The sequence below is a fragment of the Diabrotica undecimpunctata genome, chromosome 5 (genome assembly GCF_040954645.1).
Source record: "Diabrotica undecimpunctata isolate CICGRU chromosome 5, icDiaUnde3, whole genome shotgun sequence".
NCBI classification, from domain to species: Eukaryota; Metazoa; Arthropoda; class Insecta; order Coleoptera; family Chrysomelidae; genus Diabrotica; species Diabrotica undecimpunctata.
In genome coordinates, this window is record NC_092807.1 from 5,317,610 (window position 1) to 5,339,729 (window position 22,120).

Sequence of the window (22,120 nt, forward strand, 5' to 3'; positions counted from 1 at the left end):
ATATTGTCCACAAAAAATAAAAAAAAAATGTTATAATTCAACAATGCTTTCAACAATGAATGAAAAAGCTGACGAATCAAATACCAATGTCCTACCTGTTGTATGTGGTGTAGCACTAGATGTGTTAGAACAGATGTGAGGTTTATCTATTCACTACAAACACTCGTTAAATATTTCTGAATTTAAATGTTTTTATTGACTTTAAATTAACAGAGGTTGAAAGAAAATAAAAAGGTTAATATGTATATATGTGTACGTTACGTTTGAAAGTTTGAACTCGAATCCCTGATTTGATAACTGTTTCAATATAGTCCCTAAGAAAGGCGAAGAGTAAAAGCGCTGTGAGAGTTCGGCGTATTTTCCCGTGTAAAATCCCATGAGAAAACGCTAAGGTTTATTCTGGTCATTTTTTGATCTTTTGGTGGTGGGGGTAAAACGGCTCGTCGGATCGTGACGTGTGAAGTATCGTCGGAAAGGAAAGGGGGTAACGAATACGTTAACACAAAAAACAAAGATGGCAACATAGCCAAAACAGCACTAAAGAATATCTCCGTTGTTATCGGTCTGATTTTGACGTATGAGACGCAGGAAGTTAAACATATGAGCTAAATCATTCGATTTTATAATTCCACTAAGGGATGAGTGGACATCTTAGACCAACTATGTCATATATATTCTACAAATAGAAAGACGTGTCGTTGGCCATTATGCCTTTTGTATAACCTGCTCCATATTGTGGGATATAACTGGATGATTCTTTTAAGTGGTTCTAATGTGCCGGAGAAGGAAATTGTTGCCAACAGAGCTTACCTAAAACAACTGGCACTTCATTTAGTAAAACCTCAAACGGAAAGTCGTTTGGAATGTTCGACTTTGCAGCTAGAACTTCGCGAAATTATTTAAAATGTACTAAACATACCTAATCTAGTAGAAGTACCAAAAAGATAGGTACTACCACAGGTAGATGCACATTTTGGTTCAGAAACTAAGAAGCGAAGATTGAAAATCCAGAGTTAGCTGTGCCATATACAAAAAATTCATTTGATTACAGCACAAACAAAAAGCCCAACTGGTAGATAATAATATAATAAAATATTTTTGTATATAAAATAAACTGTTAGCATGTTATCTTCAGATTATTTTTGTCATAAGTTCTTAAATATACATACACTCGCGATCATAAAATCCGGGTCACCTTGAAAATCACCGATATTTCATTTTTAACGAGCTTTATTCTAAATAATAATAACACAAATACAAACTAATGCATGTTTCTGGGAATTGTTGTCGGCTTAGCGGTTTTCTTTGCAACAAAGAATTTCAATAGTGCCGATTTCGCGGTAAAGCGCACACTTCCCAAAATGAACGGTACCTATAACTGCCGCTTGTTTTAAATGTCTCATTTGTGCTTCGAGTTTCTGTTCAAACGCACCGAACAAACGTTTATTATTGCCACCATTAGTGTTTATTAGTGCCATTATTAGTGTTTATTATTGTTTATTTTTTGCCAAAAATACCCTTGACTGTTGTTGAAACGGCACAAATTGTTGTGCTTGTGAAAGACGGTCACACTCAATGGCAAGTCGCAAGAACTGTTGGCGTAAGCCTTTCTACGGTTCAACGAGTGCTTCAACGCTTTCAGGGGAGGGGTTTGCTTTCCAGACGACCTGGCTCTGGACGAAGAAGAATGACAACGGTACGAGATGACCGTTTTCTTGTGTTTCAGGCTTTACGAAACCGGACCTCAACTGCGATTATGCATCGAAATCGTCTACAGGATGTACGAAATCGCAATGTTAGCGTTGCAACAGTCAGGAGAAGATTTCGTTCTTTTGGACTATCTTTTCGGGTAATGGCTACAGGACCGCCACTTTGCCTGGCGCATCTAATTGCACGACTAGCTTTTGCTCGACAACACGCGCATTGGGGAATTAACGATTGGATCAAAGATTTATTCTCAGATGAATCCCGTTTCTGCCTAACTGGATCCGATGGATGTGTAAGAGTTTGGAGGAGAACCGGTGAATGATTTTCACAAGCTTGCATTGCTCCAAGAATGCCATTTGGTGGAGGCTCGGTCATGGCTTGGGGAGGTGTATCTTCCGACTTCCGCACAGAATTACCCTTAATCGAAAATGGGTTCTTAACTGCACGAAGGGACATTACGGAGATTCTGGAAGAACATGTTATGCATACCATGGCAAGGCTTGGAGAAAACGTCGTTTTTATGCAGAAGAACGCGCGAACGCACGTTGCCACGATCAGTATGCAATACTTGGACGAGGTTGGAATTACGAGGTTACCCTGGCCAGCTAGGTCTCCGGTATTAAATCCCATCGAACATATCTGGGACGATTTGAAAAACGTATTCAACCCCTAACATCTCCTCCTAACAACGGACAGGAGCTTAAGGATCTGTTAGTGAGAGAGTGGAATAACATACCACAACATGTAATGCGGAGAAAAATTGAGAGTATTCCCCGTCGTCTGCAAGAGGTCATTAGAGCAAGTGGAGGCAATACACGATATTAGTCATTGAAATTTTACTGACATTTTACCACGTTCTGTATTTTCCATTTTTTTCGTATGCCTGTTTTATCAACAATTTGGTTTGTTTTCTGCTTTTTCGATAAAAACAATAAAAAAAACCGTTTTTTTTCTTTCAAAACAAACATTGATGACAAATAAAAAATACTTTAGCCTAAAAAAAGGTTATTACTGCACCAGAGGCAAAAATATTCCAGAAACTTGAAATTTTCAAGGTGACCCGGATTTTATGATCGCGAGTGTATATAAATATGTTTAGGTCGATTTCATTTGGGACACCACTGTTCTCCATGTAGCACATTGAGAAAATAAGTGTAGCAAGCTAGGATTAAAATTAATCCAAAATAACAACCTATAGATCTTATAGAACCTATATGACCTTTATACAAAAAGAAAAAAAAATAACACATCACCTATGAGCTTACAAATTCTTCTTCTTTTGGTGCTTATTCGTTTCGAATATTGGCGATCATTCTGGCAATAATTATTTTATTAACTGATGCTTTAAATAGATTAGGTGTTGTTGTGGGGAATCATTTTCTCAGGTTTTTTAATCGTGTTATTTTTTTCTCCCAATTCCTCGCTTTCCGCCTTTGGAAAAACTGCTTTGCCTTGAAGATTTATTTTCAATAATCTGTATTTAGTGCGGTTTCTCATTATGTGTCCGAGATATTGTAACTTTCCCATTTAATCGTATACATCACTTCTTTTTTTTCCCATTCTTCGTAGTACAGTGTCATTGGTTATCTTATCCGTCCATTCTGTATAGCCACATCTCGAAGGCTCCAAGTTTTTTCTCCATGGCTTGAGCCTTACTTTTATCTCCAGATTAATGTTGTGGCTTTTAAAGAGTTTGGCCATGTTGTTGAATGCATTCCTAGCCTTCTCTATTCTACATTTTACTTCTTGTTAGTGATTCCATTGTTCGTTTACTATTGTTCCAAGATAGGTAAACTGTCTTACTCGGTCCACTGGTGTATTTTTGATAAGCAGTTGGACGTCCCTAATTTTATTTTTGCTGATGACCATAAATTTAGTTTTTGATATGTTTACTTGTAGTCCAAATCTTTCACTTACTTTATTTACTTTGTTTATTAGTTTCTGTAAACTGTTTAAGATGTCTGCAAAAGTAACGGTGTTATCTGCGTAGCGGATGTTGTTTAGGCGTTCTTCATTTAAAAGGATACCATGTTCGCAATTTTCCAAGGCTTTACTAAATATTTCCTCTGAATATAGGTTAAATAATATAGGCGAAAGTATGCGTCCTTGTCTAATGCCTCGCAGAATCTGGATCATTTCCGTCGGTTCATCTCCAAGATTTGTTCTTATTGTGGTTGATTGGTTCCAGTATAAATTTTGTATTATACGCCGGTCTTTATCATCTATTTGGGCTTTTGTTAGAACATCCATCATTTTTCGGTGTTGAACTGTGTCAAATGCTTTTTGGTAGTCCACAAAGCAGGTGTAGATATCGCAAGTCATATTTCTGCATCTTTGGAGAATAATACCTGTAGACTAAACAGTGCATCTCTCGTACCTACGCCTTTCCTGAATCCAAACTGTGTGTCTTGTATTCTCTCTTCGCATAGCTTGTATATTCTGCGATTTATAATTTAAAAAAAAAGTTTTAAGAAAAATTTTTAGTGTAGGTATGGTTCTGTGGTTTTTTAGTCTATATTCTCCGCACTTTTTCGCTCCCTGTTTCTTTGGTAACGTAATAAATTCTGAAACTAGCCAATCTTTTGGAATATTGCATGTGTCATAGATATTATTGAAGATTTTACTTAGTATTCTTAAAGATTCATCATCAAGAAGTTTAAGAAATTCAGACTGTACTACGTCTGGTCCTGGAGCTCTCCCTTCTTATACATGCTAAAACAAAAGAAATAGGCTTTCTGAAATGTGTTAGGCCCTGTTACCAAATTTCGGTGTTTCTCGCTTAGATAAAAAGGCCATGACTTCTTCGATAAAACCAAATATAAAAAGTGCCTACGGAAATTTCTGTTCCTTGTTGTTATCATTTTTACTAAAGGCAAATAAATAAGAGTGGCATAGATAATTTCATTACGCTTCATTACACTCTGGTTAGTATTGAAATCTCAAATTAAAATAGATGTTGATCTTGATTAAATAATTATTCCCTAACACAATAATGAAGCTCAATCCAAACAAAAAAAAGAGATCAAATTCTTCCAAAAACACATTCTGATTCAAGTAAATTAATAGGTTTATTCATTTTTGTAATCAAGACTCATTTGAATAAGAGAAAACGACCCGATCCGAGACTTAAAAAAATCTAAAATACTGCCTTATTATAACGTATGTATCCATAAAAGTTACAAAACTAATAAAAAGATTCTATAATGAGCCAGCGTGACTTTTTTAATTATAAAACCAAGTCAGACTGGTTTTCTTGAAATGAGCAGATTGCTGAAAAACCAGAAATATTATGTACTTACTTAATGACAGGGTCGGATCTTCTTTACTTTGTTTTCTGTGTATAAATAAATAAATAAATAACAATATAATGCAACTCATGGAATGTTCGATAGATGAGAATGACCTTAAAATCATAAAGAACCTTTATATGGATCAAGTGGTATCTGTGAGAGTAGGACTGGAAAACTGGAATCTACATCATATTTCTCAATCGAGAAAGGTGTACGACAGGGTTGTATTCTGTCACCCCTCTTTTTTAATCTTTACTCTGAAACGATTTTCGATAGAGTCTTAAGTGACACTGAAGATGGAATCAAAATCAACGGACAGACTATTAGTAATATTCGCTATGCTGATGATACAGTCATAATAGCTGATAGCCAAGAAGCGCTACAACGACTAATAGATAGAATAAACACTGAAGAAGAACGACTAGGCTTGAAGATTAATAGAGACAAGGTCCGATAGGGATGTATACTATCAGCCTCGCTGTTTGACATTTACTCTGAGGAAATCTTTCAAAAAGCAGTAGAGGACGTTGAAGCCGGAATTCGAATTAACGGAGAATGTATCAATAACATCAGATACGCGGATGACACGGTGGTATTCGCTAACAGTTAAGAAGCCCTCCAAGAGTTAATGAATGGAATCATAGAAGTGAGGCAGAGATATGAATTTTCACTGAACATTAAGAAAACAAAATGTATGATGATCTCTAAGAAGAAACAGCAAATTGAAAGAATCAGTGTGAATGGTCTATCAATAGAAAGAGTAAAAATATACACCTACCTTGGTACGAACGTCAATGAAAATTGGGGCAATAAGATTTTCCAGGTTTTTTTGCCAGCGTATTTACACAGTTTTACTGTGACATCATCTATTCCAGCTGCTTTACTCTGCTTTGCTGTTCATGTTTGTGATTATCGATTCTACTTCTCGCAAAAGGACTTCTGGTACATATATTTTTGGTTACTTCGTCTTCAAGTGTTTCAGGGTAGTTTGTATAGTTCGCTATAGAATTTAGTGACGAGTTATATTATTTAATTTATGTTTGTAATCCTGATGTTTTCGTTTGTTAGAGCAACGATTTGCTTCTTTCTAATGATTAATGCTCTGCCAGTTATCGTATAGCTTTTCCTGTTTTCGATTGCATTTTCTATCAGTCTTTCATTGTATTTTCTTATGTCCTCCTTAATATTTTTCCTTATTGTCTTAAAAAGTTCTGTGTATTGTATTCTTGCTAAGTTGCTACTTACTTTCCTTTTCCTTCTTTGTTTTAGCATTATTCTTGTTTTATCAGACAGCTTCCTATGTTCATTTTGTTGTTGTTGCCTTTAGCAATATCAAGGATGATTTCCATTAATTAAGAGCTGTCGATTTGGTCATCAAAGACAAAGCTTCCTGTATTATCCATTGTTAAAAATGTAACTACTTTAAATAATTAGGATGCTGGATTTTATCCTGTATTATTGTACGGATTTGAAACCTGGATTATGAAAATTAATATGATAAACAAGCTAAAAGCCTTATATATGAAGGGCACATTATGATTTTCAAAAAAATTTGCATATTCCAAACATCACAACGAATGATGTTTGTTATAAACGACAACTTAACTACTATTTATTCAATATTCATCAACTATCTGATGCCGATTCATTTTTTTTGTCTATGATAGAACAGTGGGTAAAAAAGGTGCCGATGCTGTGGTTTCACATTTATTTGACTTTATATACAATGAATTAAATTCTCAAGTACAAAAGTTGACCATATTCTGTGACTCATGTGGGGATCAGAATAAAAATTATACAGTTTTTAGATTTCTTTCTTAGATTTTTTAGATTTTTTTCTTTCTTTCTAATTACCGCCTTGCAGAGCATCCAACTAGATGAGAAAGACATCAAACTTATTGCCAAACTTTAATGGAACCAAACAGCCATTATTAATACCAACAATAGAGAATCAAAGCCAATCAGTATTAAACGAGGCGTAAGACAAGGCTGCATACTATCTCCCACCCTCTTTAACGTGTATTCTGAGAATCTATTTAGGGAAGCTTTAAAAGATCAAAAAGGAATTATCATAGGAGGAGAAATAATTAACAATATACGGTACGCCGACGATACTGTGATTCTAGCTGAAAACATCGACGATCTGCAGGAGCTAATCAATAGAGTTGACATGGAATGCACAAATTGGGGACTGTCGATAAATATTGATAAAACTAAATACATGGTGACCAGTAAAGTGGATATCGGCGCAACCCAACTGATATTAAACCAACAACCGCTGCAGAGAGTTCAGAGATTCAAATACCTTGGATGTTGGATTACCCAAAATCTAGATCCATCCTTCGAAATTCGATGTAGAATTGAACAGGCAAGAAACTCATTTCAAAAATTCAAGCCTCTATTATCCAATAACTCATTAAATTTGGAAATCCGTGAAAAGTTTACAAGATGTTACGTGTGGTCTGTACTTTTGTATGGATGTGAAACTTGGACTTTAAACGCCGATATCATGAATAAAATCGAGGCGTTTAAGATGTGCTTGTATCGAAGGATACTAAAAATTCCATGGACTAGCAGAACCAGAAACGAAGAAGTTCTTCGAAGAATGGGACATCAACGAACTCTATTAAATATTATTAAGAGGCGTAAACTAGAATATCTTGGACATATAATCAGAGGACCAAGATATGAGTTCCTTCGGCTAATTCTCAACGGTAAAATCGAAGGAAAGAAATGGATAGGACGGAAGAAACTCTCTTGGTTGAGGAATTTGCGGCAGTGGACAGGTTTGACAGCGGACCAATTGCTACACGTAGCGCAAGACCGAGATCAGTATAAAAATATTATAAGCATGGTAGTCGCCGACGTTCCGTAGGGATATGGCACTCTAAGAAGAAGATTTCTTCACTATATGGTCCATGCCTGCCATCGCTTTACAGAAATTATTGTTGTATTTCCTATCCGTGGCCACACTTATTTAGAGTGTAAACGCAATATGGTTTTCATTAATCAAAAAGCAAGGATTGAGTTACCTAGTGAGTGGGCACAGCACATTAGAGAGTCTAGAAAGAAACCTAAACCATTCAATGTCAAGGAATGTACTACAAATCATTTTAAATCTTGGACTGCACTTCTGATTCCTTTTTACAAAAAAAGTGCCCCTTTGAAAGCAGACCTTTAAGACAGTTGAAAATTGATGTTAATCATGGAAGGTTAATCTTTTACAAAGAAAATTACAGTGGCTTATAGTTGTCAAGCACAATTAACAGTCCTCAACAACTGCGGTTGACAAAAAAACAATAATGAATTTTCACTACCACATCAGGCTTACACAGGCAAACTGCCTATTCCTGAGCTGAAGTTCAAAGATATTCAGGCTTTGAAAATATTTTGTTCTCAATCAGCCAAGGACTATTATGATAGTTTACCTCATGCCAACAATGTCAGAGATGATGATAACTAATGGTACTGACAATGTTTACAGACCAATGAAAAGCCTGAACTTTCATTGATTTTACATATGACACACCATCTTTGTTAGTGTTTTTTTATTTTTTCAATAAAATACTTTTAACACAAAATGTTAAACTTTTCATTTTTATCATAGCTGCTAGTCTAACTGATAAATAAATTAAGATTTATCTTAACCAATTTTATAGATTTAAGTCCCTAAATTTACAATTTAAGTTTTCTCATAATAATATCAGAAGGACTTTCATGGTTTAAGCCGTGTGCCCTTCATATGTGGTCTTATCGTCAAATGCACAAAATATAATGGACATTTTAAATATAAACATATTGGATAGAATGAGCCAAGGTAAAAATTATAAACAAAAGAAAATTTTGAATAGGTACTTGAGACCTATAATAAGAGGTAGCAGATACTCGATACTGCAGTCTATACTCAACGGAAGGATAGAGGAAAAGAGAGAAATTCGTGAATAGAAATAGTCATGACTAAAAACATTCCTCAATGAACGATCAGAACATTTTTAGATGTAGCACACACAAATTGTGATGGACGCCTAAATCTAAGCACGGTACTGAAAAAACAAGAATCGTCTAAATTTCTGCACAAATTATTCATATTGTTTATTGATGTGTATTTGGCATTTTCATCATTTAAATCATTATTTTTGTGCAGATATCATAATATTATTAAAGTCCTGTCCTGTTCAGAGCTAAAGTATCAGGGAAGGTTTCATACTGGAGGTGTGTCATTGATGTAATTGAAAGTAGCCGCCGTTCAGTTCATACAGCGATTATTACTAATATTTTATTAATACCGAGTTGAGAAATATTTTTCAATCCAAGTTTTTATTCCCATATTTAGCAAGAATTAGATCAAAAACAAATGTTTTTCTTTATTTATTGCTGATACGCGATTTCATTCTAAAAAAGAGCTGATAAGATCTTATAAAGATGTTTTCATGATTTATTCATTTATGTTGGTTTTAGAATCAAGATATTGATACTGCGTGAAGAATATTTATGTGCGAAATGATGTCTGAAGAAAGCAGGTGTGAATATAATGTAGTAGTCATTTTTTATCTACAGCATAAATAGTAGTAGAAGATATTAGAGAGTTTTTGTGCAAGCAAATACGTATACGTAACGTATCTTTTTAACATATAAGCATGCGCATTATTGGTTGAACTAACTTATCTATATACCCTAACATAACGGGCTAATACGTTACGTTCATACGCATCCCTATCGAGCCGAAAGTAACCGAATGCACAAGGGGATCTTACCCGATTACCAAAATATCAACATTTAACATCCACATTTCACCAGCACACGTGGCACGTGTTTTTCACATTTGTGGTTAAGTATATTTGTCTTGATTTTTATAAATAATGGAAAGTAGTAGAAAACGACTTCACTTCAGCAATGAAGATGATTTGTTTTTGTTGAAGGAAGTCGTAGGCCAGAACCCTTACGATCATCCAGAAAGGTGAAATTTAATCCAAAAGCGAAAAAGATTTTTACATTGTATATCAGACATGGTATCTAAATTAAAGCGGCCGTATAGTCGTGCAAGATGTGGAGGAGAAGAAGCGTATTTTCTATGTCCTCGTCTTCTTCATCAATAAAGGCACCTACATTTATTGTTGCTTCCATCTCCAAAATTAAAAATTGTTCAAAAAATATTTGTTATTTCTTTTGAATATCAAAAATAGGGTTAAGTGACAAAGACAAGACTGGCACTGACAACTTATTAGTTTATCACCAAATCGATGAGGGCAACACCATCGTTACGTTACGTGCAGAACTTTAACTCTCAAGGTCGCGGCATATTATCGTGCACGTATAGTTTCCGGCACGTAGCGTTTCCAGTCCAGCAATCGGACTGCGCGTTCACATTTTCATACATAGAACGTTTCAGTTTGGTTCGGTGAAGATAAATGATCTCCAAATCTAATTCACATATCCGTACCAACCGGTTACGTAGCCGTCTACATCAGTAAAATATTTTTTTCGAATATACTGAACGGAACCGTTAGGTGTCTGATACGATACGTTCCGGACAGTGTGAGTTGTTCATATTTAAAACCATTTAAATTATATTTTTCGGAAACTAAACGCTACGTGCTGGAAACGCAACGTACATGATAATATGCCACGACCTTCAATTTAACGTTCATCTTCTTCGATACGTTAGTTCTTTACATATAGGGAGATACGTTACGTTAGGTAACGTTGGTTTACAACCCCGTCATATGTCAAGTTCCACAGCGTGGGTCCTAGAAGCGACCCCTGCGGCACCCCAACCGTCACATTTAGTCCGAGTCCGTTATTACCTCTTTCCATTTTAATGTGTTTAAAGAATTCTAGACGTCAAACAACAGTAAGATTGCTAACCTCTGGTTAACCCCCACCCCACGCGACTACCTGAAGACGTCCATTACCGCATCCACGATGCTCCTGTTCTTTCTAAAACCTGCCTGGTAACAGCCCGCCTGACTCAAGTCCAATGACATTATTAATATAGATAAGACAAATGTTTTCCAAAAGTGATTTCTCCAAAAAACAAAACGAGAGCTGTCGAAGTTTGTCTCCCAAGAGACAAGGAAATTAGTGGCTACACTTTGCTGTGTTACTGAACAAAGTGGAGAAACAACATATAAACATAATGGATGAAATCGACTATGAAAGAAAAATTCCTCTTGAAAAGACGAATCGAGTTCAATGTCGGAACAAACGCCTAATCCCTATAATAAAGATAAAGACAGGAAAATGCGGATACCAGATTTTATAAGCTACCCCTTTACTACAAAGACAAGGACATTGGCCTTCACTATGCATCGTTTTTACTTAAATATTATTCAATACAGTATCCTACTATCTGTTGCGACACATCAATACTAATTGTAAATTTAGATTGTTACCCATAATAAATAAGAAAAGCCTTGATTCATTTAGCCATTAATTATTAGTTATATGATAAGTATTATTATTGAAGTAAAACTCGACTTAAGAAGGGTGTGTTCGGAATAATATGGCCATAAATCGTAGATAACATGGAGTGCAATTTGTTTTAAGTAATAGTTTGTTTATATTTATAGTCAGTAAACATGAGTTGGATATTAAAAATGTCCCAGACACGATTTCATGCAGAATTTTTATAACTTTATATATTATTTAAATACTTTATTATAGTTGCTGTATTGTAGGTCCCGTATTTCTATATACGTAAGCACATAATATATTTTTATGCGTTATAATGGCAGATTAATTGAAAACCATGATACTATGATTAAGATATGTTAGTCATAGTATCATGTTGAAAACCAATCATTATTATAAGAAAATAAAACAAAAATAGGCAGAGTAAAAGGAGTTGCCTACTACCCAGAAACAATAATAAATGGTGTTCCGTAAATCTTTAACAACGCTACTGTATCAGATAATACTGTCCGGAAATAATCATATTGCCACTAGTAACTTTACTATTAAAGTTTTGAAATTATTAAAATTCAACACTGCCTTACTTTAATTAAATTAAAAAATAATTGATTAATTTTTATCTTGAACTACATAGTGCTGCCATCTTTGAAAAGGTAGACGCACTATGCATGTCTGGAATTACAGTTTACATTTTACAATTGATTTATTTTTCATAAGTATTTTTTATGCCAATGCCAATACTGAAATACCTAATTATTCATTTGATTTATTTATTTTCTAAAGAATTGTAAGTTTTCAAAGCTGATAAGGATTACCAATTTTTGGTATTTGTATATGCTGGTATCAAATTCGAATTATTCACTTTGCACTAAATGAACTGAGTTTATTAATAAATAATCATGAATTCATAACCTAGAAGATTTTCACATATTATCTGACTCTGACTTACCGGTTGGCGGTGGGATGATATAGTAAATCTGTTTAGAGTGTTTAGTCATCCATTACCATTATTACTGTAGTGTAACACTAGCAATAGTTGTGATATACGCAATTAGGTGTTGTGCAATCATGAAGAAAGTGATAATTTTAACAATAACTATATGTTTAACTCATATAGCAGACTCTGCATTTCCGAATTTTTACCCAAAACTAGCTGTAGAGCCGATTACAGACGATCCTGGGGTTCCCCTGATACTTACACCTTTTATAGAACAAAACAAAATAGCGGAAGCTGTTGCAGCTGCCAAGGTATATTTTAACGGATTTAAGAAAATTGAGAGCTACTCCGGATATTTTACTGTTGATAAAATCTTTGGCTCAAATTTGTTTTTCTGGTTTTTCCCGGCTGCGAACAATTACGAAAACGCCCCGGTCGTGTTATGGCTACAGGGTGGACCAGGAGCATCTTCGTTGATCGGGCTTTTTACAGAAAATGGCCCGTTTATAGCAAAATCTAAGAAAGGATTGAAGCTCAGACCTTATCCCTGGAGTTCTACTCATTCTATGATATATATTGATAGTCCTGCTGGAACTGGATATAGTTTTACTAACGGTGGATTCGCCCAAAATGAAACTAAGGTTGGACAAGATCTATATAGTGCCCTTACTCAGTTTTTTACCATGTTTCCTAATCTTCAGAAAAACGAGTTTTACGTTACTGGGGAATCTTATGGTTTGTATAAATATAATGTTATCTTTTAACTAACCTTAATCTTAATTTTCTTTTTTCTTGAGTTAAGTATAAAAACAATATTAATATACCTTTTTAATTTTAAGATAATACGCTTATTTTTGTTATGTTTTAACAGATAATAGGGATTTTCAGATGCAACACGGGATTGTTTTTTAATTATCAATGACTAAGTGCGAAAAATTTAATTTATATCAATGGATTTTGTTTTTGTTAGTGGTTAATGCATCATAAATGTTATTAGGTGCTCAACCTTGATTTTTATGTATTTTCCATTTAAAGTATGTTTAAAAGCAACTGTCATAAAACGATAAACAATGACAGTAATGACAATCTTGTTATTATGTCAACGGTTGTAGCCAATGTTGCCACATTGATATAAAATATATTGTCTTATGAAAAATAAAAATTAAAAGTCGCGATTTGGACACTTTTCTAGTTTCATCGTTTTTACGATGTTCTACTTAGCTTCCACTTTTGGACTTTGCCGTTGATTGCTGTTTATTTTTTAGAGAAAACTACTTATTAGAAAAAATCGTATAGGTAATTGTAAATTAAAGCGGGTAATTGATTCAAATCATCTGTTAATGAAGTGAATGAATGTCAATTAACATTAAACAACCTAATTAAAGATTTTATCACAGTTTAACCCCTAAATCTGGATTAGCTATAATTAAAACAATGTCATTGAATTCCTTGTATCCACTGATTTGGATAGGAAATATGGATTTAGGTTATACTTACCCTCCACTTCAAAATTGGACTTGTGGTGAAAACGACCCCTATTAGACAGAAATCATATAATTGAATCGACTATTTCTTAAAGGGACTAAGTGATATTTTCAAGTTTTGAGAACAACAGAACTTCTTTTAACTGCTTTATATATTGTTTCATATTCTTGTTGTCGGTTCGCTCTTTCTTCTACAGTTCTTGCTTGCAAAATATCTTTCTTTTGCTGTTTTCTTTTCTCGATAAGATTCCAAGTTTTATCTGACATCCATTTTTTTCTATGTTTCTCTCTTTTACCCAGCTTATCTTCAGCTATTTGTGTCAAAACATCTGCAAATCTTCCCAGCTATTTACTACACGTTTTCTTGTTTTGAGGTGGAGTTCCTCCCTAATCCGTGATTTTGTTTTTTGCCATCTTGATTTTAATGGTACCGATTACGAGATGATGGTCACTTGCGATGTCTGCTCCTCTTTTATTACGTACATCTAGAAGAGATAATCTCCATCTTTTTGATATGGCAATGTGGTCTATTTGATTTTCTCTTATATGACCTGGTGCAGTCCATGTAACCTTGTGGATATTTATATGTGGGAAGATGGTTCCACCAATAACTAGACTATGATTGAAACAAAAATTTGTAGGCTATGATTGGAACAAAAATTTGTAGCAATGAATCACTGTTATCTTGCGGTATCTGGTATAAAATTTGGTTTGAAAAAAGGCTTTTTTAAAATTTTATATATTTTTTTATTTAATATTCTTTTTTCTGGTTTGAAAAAATAAAAAAAATTATTTTTTCTTTAAAATTAATGTTAAATTTACAGATCATATAAAAAATATTTAAATAACGTAAATTGTAAAGCGATAACGATTAACTTCAGTTAAGGTGCTAATTAGGGGGTGATTTTCACGATGTTTTTACCAAAAATAGGGACCAACTTTATTTTGAGCGTAGCTCGCTTAGTTTTGACGTTAGAAACTTGTTTAAACATAAAAATAAAGTTTTTTTTAAACACTTTTAAAAAGTTTTAATGAGTTTTCCCAGAAAAAAGCTTCATTTTTTGGTTATTTCAGGTTGAAATATTCGATTTGGAATTTGACAAATAAGAACCTACTTTTCATGAGCTACAACTCTGCTTCTACTGGGTATAACTACAGACTTCTTAAGTATAGCATTTTTTTTGTCTTTTCATAAGCTACAGTTTTCCTATATTGTTGTTCGAGAAAATGCTTACTCTTTGAGTTATTGGTGAAAAACCGTCTAAAAACGTGGTTTTTATTTTATAAAATGAACATTTCCGGTCGCAAATAACTCAAAAAGTATTGACTTAGTGAAAAAACTCTATAGAACAAAAGTTGCTTAGAATTAATCAATTTATCTATTTCCGGACTTATTTTGAACGTATGTTTTTTCATCCCGAGAAGGGGTAGCTTTCACCCCCAAGTAGAAGCAACCCTGGGCTCAAGTCCAAAAGTGAAGTAGTCGATAAGATAGAAATTTTCAAGCAAATCCAAGTAAAATTACACTCCAAAACAGTCATTTACTGGCGTAGAAGTAACAGAATTTTTTGTATTATTGTAGTACTCAGCTAGAAAGAACTACACACTGTGTATGCCTTGCCGCATGATTCCAAACATTTGCAATTTTAAATTTTTTCTAGGAGGAAAGTATGTCCCGGCTATTTCGTATACTATCCATAAAAATAATCCTGATGCAAAGTTGAAAATAAATCTAAAAGGACTGAGTATTGGAAATGGTTTGTGCAATCCAGAATTCCAGTTAAATTACGGAGATTATTTATATCAATTAGGATTGATTGATTTGAGTGGTCAGCAAATTTTTAAGGAAAAGGAAAAAGAAGGTTCGTATTTTTATTTAGTTAATATTGATATAGTGTATGGTGTAATCACAATTTTGTTAACTTAGAACTTGACCCCATGGTTTAGAGAGGAAATCAAAATGGAAGAGGATGTAAATTGGAGTTGGAAGGTCAGATAATAAATAGTGATGGAGTTTAAATATCTACGCATCACATTATCTAGCTACGGAAACCTCGAAACTGAAGTATAAGATCAAGTGAATAGAGTAAACAGAACCGTAGTCTGCCTTAATGAAATAATATGGAGAAATAAAAATATGGGGAAAGAAAACAAGGCAGAATTTACAAAACAGTCATCAGACCAATAATGACATACGCGGCAGAAACAAAACCTGACTCAGAGAGGACAAAAAGAATATTAGAAATAGCAGAGATGAAAACTCTTGGAAAAATTGATGGTAAGATACTATGGAACAGAGCTAGAGGTACAGATGTACGACGTGGATGCAAGGTGGAGAACATCAAGAACTGGATAAGAAATAGCAGAGTAGAATGGAACCATCTATAAGACAAACGACAATGAATAGAGTACTAAAGACGGCAAGAGACGGTTCTCCAATAGGAAGATGATCAGTAGGAAGACCAAGAAAATGATGGAGACACATTAAAAAACAGACAGAGTCATGTCTACACAAAAAGAAGACGAAGAAGAACTTTCCAGTTCATAAAGTTTTATAGAATTACGTATTATAATTACAGTTCCCCATAGGCTATATTATCTGGGTTGTTTGGTATTTTTAGGAAATTGTTAATTTAATATTAATTCAATTTTTCTTAAAATTTTCGTGACGTACATTTTTCTTGGTAAAACAGTTTTACCGTAACAGCAAAGAATATAGACGCACATATAAGGATCTTTCACTGTCTTTATTAGTCTCGGCAAAGGTTATACCACAGTATAAACAAAGAATATAGGTTTTAAGCCGGCGGCCACGGATTGAGTTTATGCAGTCGCCCTCTTCAGGAGTGTTTTGAAGTAGAATAACTGTGACCAAATCGCCCATTTGAACTGTACTTCTATATGCGTCTATATTCTTTGGTAACAGGTACAAGTACTTATTTATTTTTCATTCCAGCTGTCACATATATCCAGAACAAACAATTCGATAAAGCAGCTGATGTCTTCGATGACCTCTTAGATGGCGATTTTCACAACAAATCATCAATATTCAAAAATATCACAGGTTTTACCAACTACTTCAACTTTTTGTATCCTACCGATCCCAACAATCTGGAAATACAAGAAGCTGCGAAATATCTTCAGAGAGACGACGTACGCGCTGTTATCCACGTCGGCAATACCTCATTTGGTGTTACCTCTTCCGAAGTCGAAAAGAATTTGAAGAATGACATCATGCAGAGCATAGCTCCCTGGCTCACCGAACTTCTTAACAACTACAGAGTTCTCATCTACAACGGTCAGCTGGATATTATCGTCGCGTATCCACTAACGGAGAACTTCCTGAGAAACCTCGATTTTAACGGTGCTGACCAGTACAAGACAGCGCAAAGGTACCTTTGGTACGTCGGTAGCGATGTTGCTGGGTATGTTAAGCAAGCAGGAAATTTGACTGAAGTGTTGGTGCGAGACGCCGGGCATATGGTTCCGGCGGATCAACCTCAGTGGTCTTTTGATCTTATCAATAGGTTTACCAGGAATAAACCTTTTCATAGAACCTAATTACCGATGTAATCATTCACGAACTATTATTTTTAGTTCATTATATTCTTATTCAATTATAAAGTTTTTCAGCTTTGTAGGACATTAGTACAGTCTGGATTGTTTTAAGGGACTACAGTATATTTTTGATTATTCACCTATTGCAACGCCTTTATCTAATGATCTTAAATGTTTTTTATATTAATGATGTACCAACAACAAGTACATATAACTGTTTCGGAATTTCTAGATGTTCATCTGACAATATCTCCAATAAAATCAATGCAAGTGTCTAAAGACTTGCGTCAGAGTGAGCTAAACAGATTAAAAATAATGATAAGGTTTGAATGATTAGAAAAAATGTAAAAAACATATTTTTTTCTGATATTATCATTGTAAGACGGTGAAATACATCTTTGATATTTTTTTAAGGGTATTTTGATATTTTATTAATACATTCAAATTTTGTTTTAGAAATACATTAAATAAATAAAGATTAAGTTACTTTTATGCAGTATTTTATTTTCCATCAAAAATTTGGCATCATCATCATATAACGGTGGTCCTACGGCGATTGCCGCTTCCCGCATTTCAGCCTCCATCTTTTCCTATCTCTCCAATCTCCCTCTTCTAAGCCTCTAGATTGCATTGTTTTTGTAATTTCTCTTCTCCAGGAATTTGGTGGTCTTCCCCTTTTCCTTCTTTCTGGCGGAACATAAATTAAGGCTTTCTTTGGCCACCGCTCCTCCTCCATTCTCATCACGTGACCATACCATTGTAATTGCCTTCCTTGTATTCTATCTGAAAGAGTATCTCTAATTCCTGTACGGTTTCGTATTTCCTCATTCCTGATTCTTTCCATTCTCGATACTCGACATGACCTTCTAAGATAATCCATTTCCACAACGTCTACTTTATCTCGTTCATTCTTTGTCATCGTCCAACATTCGGCACCATATGTGGTAATTGGTTCTACAATTGCTCTGTATACGCGAAGTTTGGTATGCATCTTTATTTTATTAGACCACAGTAATGAATTCAGTATTCGGATGCATTTTTTCCCTTGGGTTATTCGGTTTTGTACATCTATCTTAACTCTGCCATCTGCTGATATGATGCTTCCTAGATATTTATAGTGGTTGCAGCCTTTTATGACTGCGTTTTCAAGCCTCAGATCTGTGGTATTTCCTCCAATTTTTAAATATTCTGTTTTGCTTATGTTTACAGTAAGCCCCCATTTGGCATATTCCTCAAATAATTTTCGATTCATATAATTTATATCTTCCTCATCGGTTGCAACCACCACCTGATCATCTGCAAACAACAATGTATTCAGAGTTTCTTGTCCCACTTCGATGCCCATAAATCTACATTTATTTCTCCAATTCCTCAATGCTTCTTGGACGTATATTTTAAAGAGTGTCGGTGACAAACAGCATCCTTGCTTTAGGCCTTTAGTGACTTTAAATTCATTTGAGGTTCTGGTTCCAATTTTTACACAACTAACTGCATTTTCGTACAATTTATATATCGCTCGGATATACGTCGAATCAAATCCGGACCTTTTGAGGACCTCAAACATTTTCTTTAACGGGACACTATCATATGCTTTCTCAAGGTCTATAAATACCAAATGGGTCTCTCTACTTCTTTCGACACGCTTTTCAATTATTTGTCGTAGGATAAATATATTATCAAGGCAGGATCTCCCGGTACGAAAGCCGCTTTGTTCTTCAATATCTTGTATCTGTCTTTCAACCCTCTTCTTTAATATTCTGCCGTACAACCGGCCCACAGAGCTCGTCACACTAATACCTCTATAATTGGAACAGTCTCTTTTATTCCCTCTCTTATATATGGAGCTTATATAAGATTTATTCCAATCTTTAGGAATTTCCTGGTCTCCACACATACATTTATTGAAAAGGTCTACTATTAATTCTAAAAGTGCAGTCGGCCCATATTTAACCAGCTCTATGGGAATGTCTCCAGGCCCTGCGGCTTTTCCGTTTTTAACCTCTTTTAAGGTTTCCGTCAATTCAGATAATGTTATTATAGGGATTTCCTGTCTTTCGTTTCTGTTGTCTATTAATTCCCTTATCTTTTCCCATCTGTACTCTACTCTATCCTCTTTCAGCAGTTTCGTACAATATTTTTCCCATTCATTTAACTTTATGAGAGAAATGTTGTCTTCATTTTTCTCATTTTTCCTAAACTTTTTTAATGTTTTCCAAGCTTGCGCCACTTTTGTTCCACCCATAAATCTGTCCAGTTCATCACACTTAGCCTCCCAGTTTATATTTTTCGCCTTATCCACGTCTTTTTTAACTTCTCTATTCCATTTAGCGTATATTTCTCTGTCTTGAGGATCTTTGGATTGAAGCCATATGTGATATGCTTGTTTTTTCTTGAGAACTTTCTCTTCTAGTTCCGTTGACAACCATTCAGGTTTTTCTTTTTTCCGATTTTCAACTTTTCCCAGTGCTTCATTTGCCGCTTCATGAATATATTTTTTAATTACCTCATACAGACTTTGAGGGTCTAAGTCCTTTGTTTCTATATTTTTTATTTTCTGAGCTATTCTAATTTTATATAAGAACTTTGTCGAATCTTGTTTAAAGCTTTCCAGGTTATATTTTATGTTTTCTCTGGTTGTTCCTATGTCTGTTACTTAATCATTTTTGTGATTTGATTGTTCTCTCTTAAATGTCACCATTACTTTTGCAATAATCATATGGTGGTCACTTCCACATTCTGGCCCTCTAAACACCTTCACGTCCTTCGTTTTTAGTTTAGAATCTTTACGATGAATGAAATAGTCAATTATTGATTTTAAATTCCTGATAGGCTGCGTCCATGTAAATTTATGTATATTCTTATGGGGGAAGAAACCATTTAATATTTTCAAAGAATGTGCCTCGCAAATCTATTAATCTTTGACCATTGTCGTTCAGAATGTCTTCTCCATATCTCCCTATTATTTCACTGTTGGAGCTCTTTCCGGTTCTTGCATTAAGATCACCTAGGATCCAAATTTCTTTCTTCTTCTTAATTGTGGCTAGAACAGTTGTTAACTCGTTAAAGTACTCTTCCTTGCTGTCAACCCTTGAGTCATCCGTCGGTGCATATGTTCCAATTACCACTATTTCATGGCCATTTTTCTTAATTTCCATGAGGATAATTCTTTCATCTATTTCTTGCCATGATTTAATACATTTTTTCAGTTTCTGATGTATTGCTATAGACACTCCCCTTTTAGCTCGTTCGCTCTTTTCTACGCCACTATAGAAATGCAGGTATTCATTTATCGTTTCATTTCCTCTTCCTTTTTTCTTTACTTCAGTTAATACACAGATGTCTAGTTTCATCTTACTCAGTTCACGGAAGACCTCCTCCTGTTTTGTCCTTATTCCTTGTATGTTCCAAGCACGCAAATTCATAATCCATGTTCTTTGCGAATTTCGTTTCTTCGTGAGATTCCGATCCTGTGCTATTATTTCCCATGGCCTTACTTCCATCTTCTCCAGGTCTTCCCTGACTGCGTCTTTCCACCTTTTTCTAGGCCTTCCTGTCGATCTTCTACCATCTGGTCTTTCCCAAAACACATTGCTAATCAGTCTGTCGTCATCACTCCGTACCACGTGGCCTGCCCATCTTAATCTATTGACTTTTATGTATCTTACGATGTTTCCTTTCCCGAAGAGAGTCTGTATTTCATTGTTGTATCTGCTCCTCCATTCATTTGTCACGCTGTCCCTGCAAGGACCATATATAATTCGCAGGATTTTACGTTCCCATACTAATAGCTTATTGATTTCTTTCTTTCTCAATGTCCATGTTTCACTTCCATATGTCACTGCTGGTCGTATTATGATTTTGTACATTTGGATTTTGGCACGCCTTGAGAGAAGCTTTGACCTCATTAGATGTTGAATGGCAAAGAATGATTTATTCCCCGCCAGTATTCGTATTTCAACCTCTCGTTCTCCTGTGTTTTCACTGGTAATTGTTGCAATATATATACCAACGAAAATAAATAATTATTATACATGTAAGGTAATAAATAATAATAAAACGACCTATTAACGGCCTATACAAATTCGTAATGTAAATCCGGCGTATTAAAAAACTTGAAATTCTTTTGTAAATACATTTAATTTGTTCAACCTAATACTACGGCGCATGTGTATCCTAGTGAGAAATTTATTAGGCCATTTTTTATATTAATGGTTGGGTGACATATTCTAGCTTTTGTTTTAGTCAGTTCGATTTAATTTAGCGACGCAATCAGTGGAGAGCGGTCGTCAATCCTTAGTGTTTTAGGTAAGAATTGAGAAATTCATTGCTTACAATATTTGCTTACAAATGATTACAGAAAATATTTTTTTATCTACATGCAGTAGTTTCTCATTAGAAATGGTTATTAGTTGTATTTTTTACAAAACACTTTAGTTTTTGGGCCAAAACAAAGTAGAATCTACAAAAATAGATTAGGCCGGTATTAGGGCACAATTTTAGTAGCTACCTAATCTTTTTTTTTTCGTCTTTATAGAGGGGGTCTGGAATCTTCAAAAGACATCTCAGTCCATCAGTCCAGGACCTTAGTGCACGATTCGTTCTTCGTACTCTCGGCGATAGTTCCCGAGGTACTTTAAAATTCCCTTTCGTCGTCGAGTCTACGGCGAACGCCTACCTGCTATACCAGACCCTCCTCTATCATACAGCGATCCGGAAGCGGAATGGCCGCTGTA

General features: G+C 34.8%; 1 protein-coding gene across 1 annotated transcript; it reads left to right on the forward strand.

Moving 5' to 3' along the window:
* The first annotated feature begins 12,175 nt into the window (after nucleotides 1-12,175).
* LOC140441018 (venom serine carboxypeptidase-like) lies at nucleotides 12,176-17,879 on the forward strand. Its single transcript, XM_072531409.1, has 3 exons — nucleotides 12,176-13,080; nucleotides 15,491-15,691; nucleotides 16,786-17,879. Exons 1-3 carry the CDS (start codon nucleotides 12,477-12,479, stop codon nucleotides 17,388-17,390), a joined length of 1,410 nt encoding a protein of 469 aa, XP_072387510.1. The 5' UTR covers nucleotides 12,176-12,476; the 3' UTR covers nucleotides 17,391-17,879.
* The last annotated feature ends 4,241 nt before the right edge of the window (nucleotides 17,880-22,120 follow it).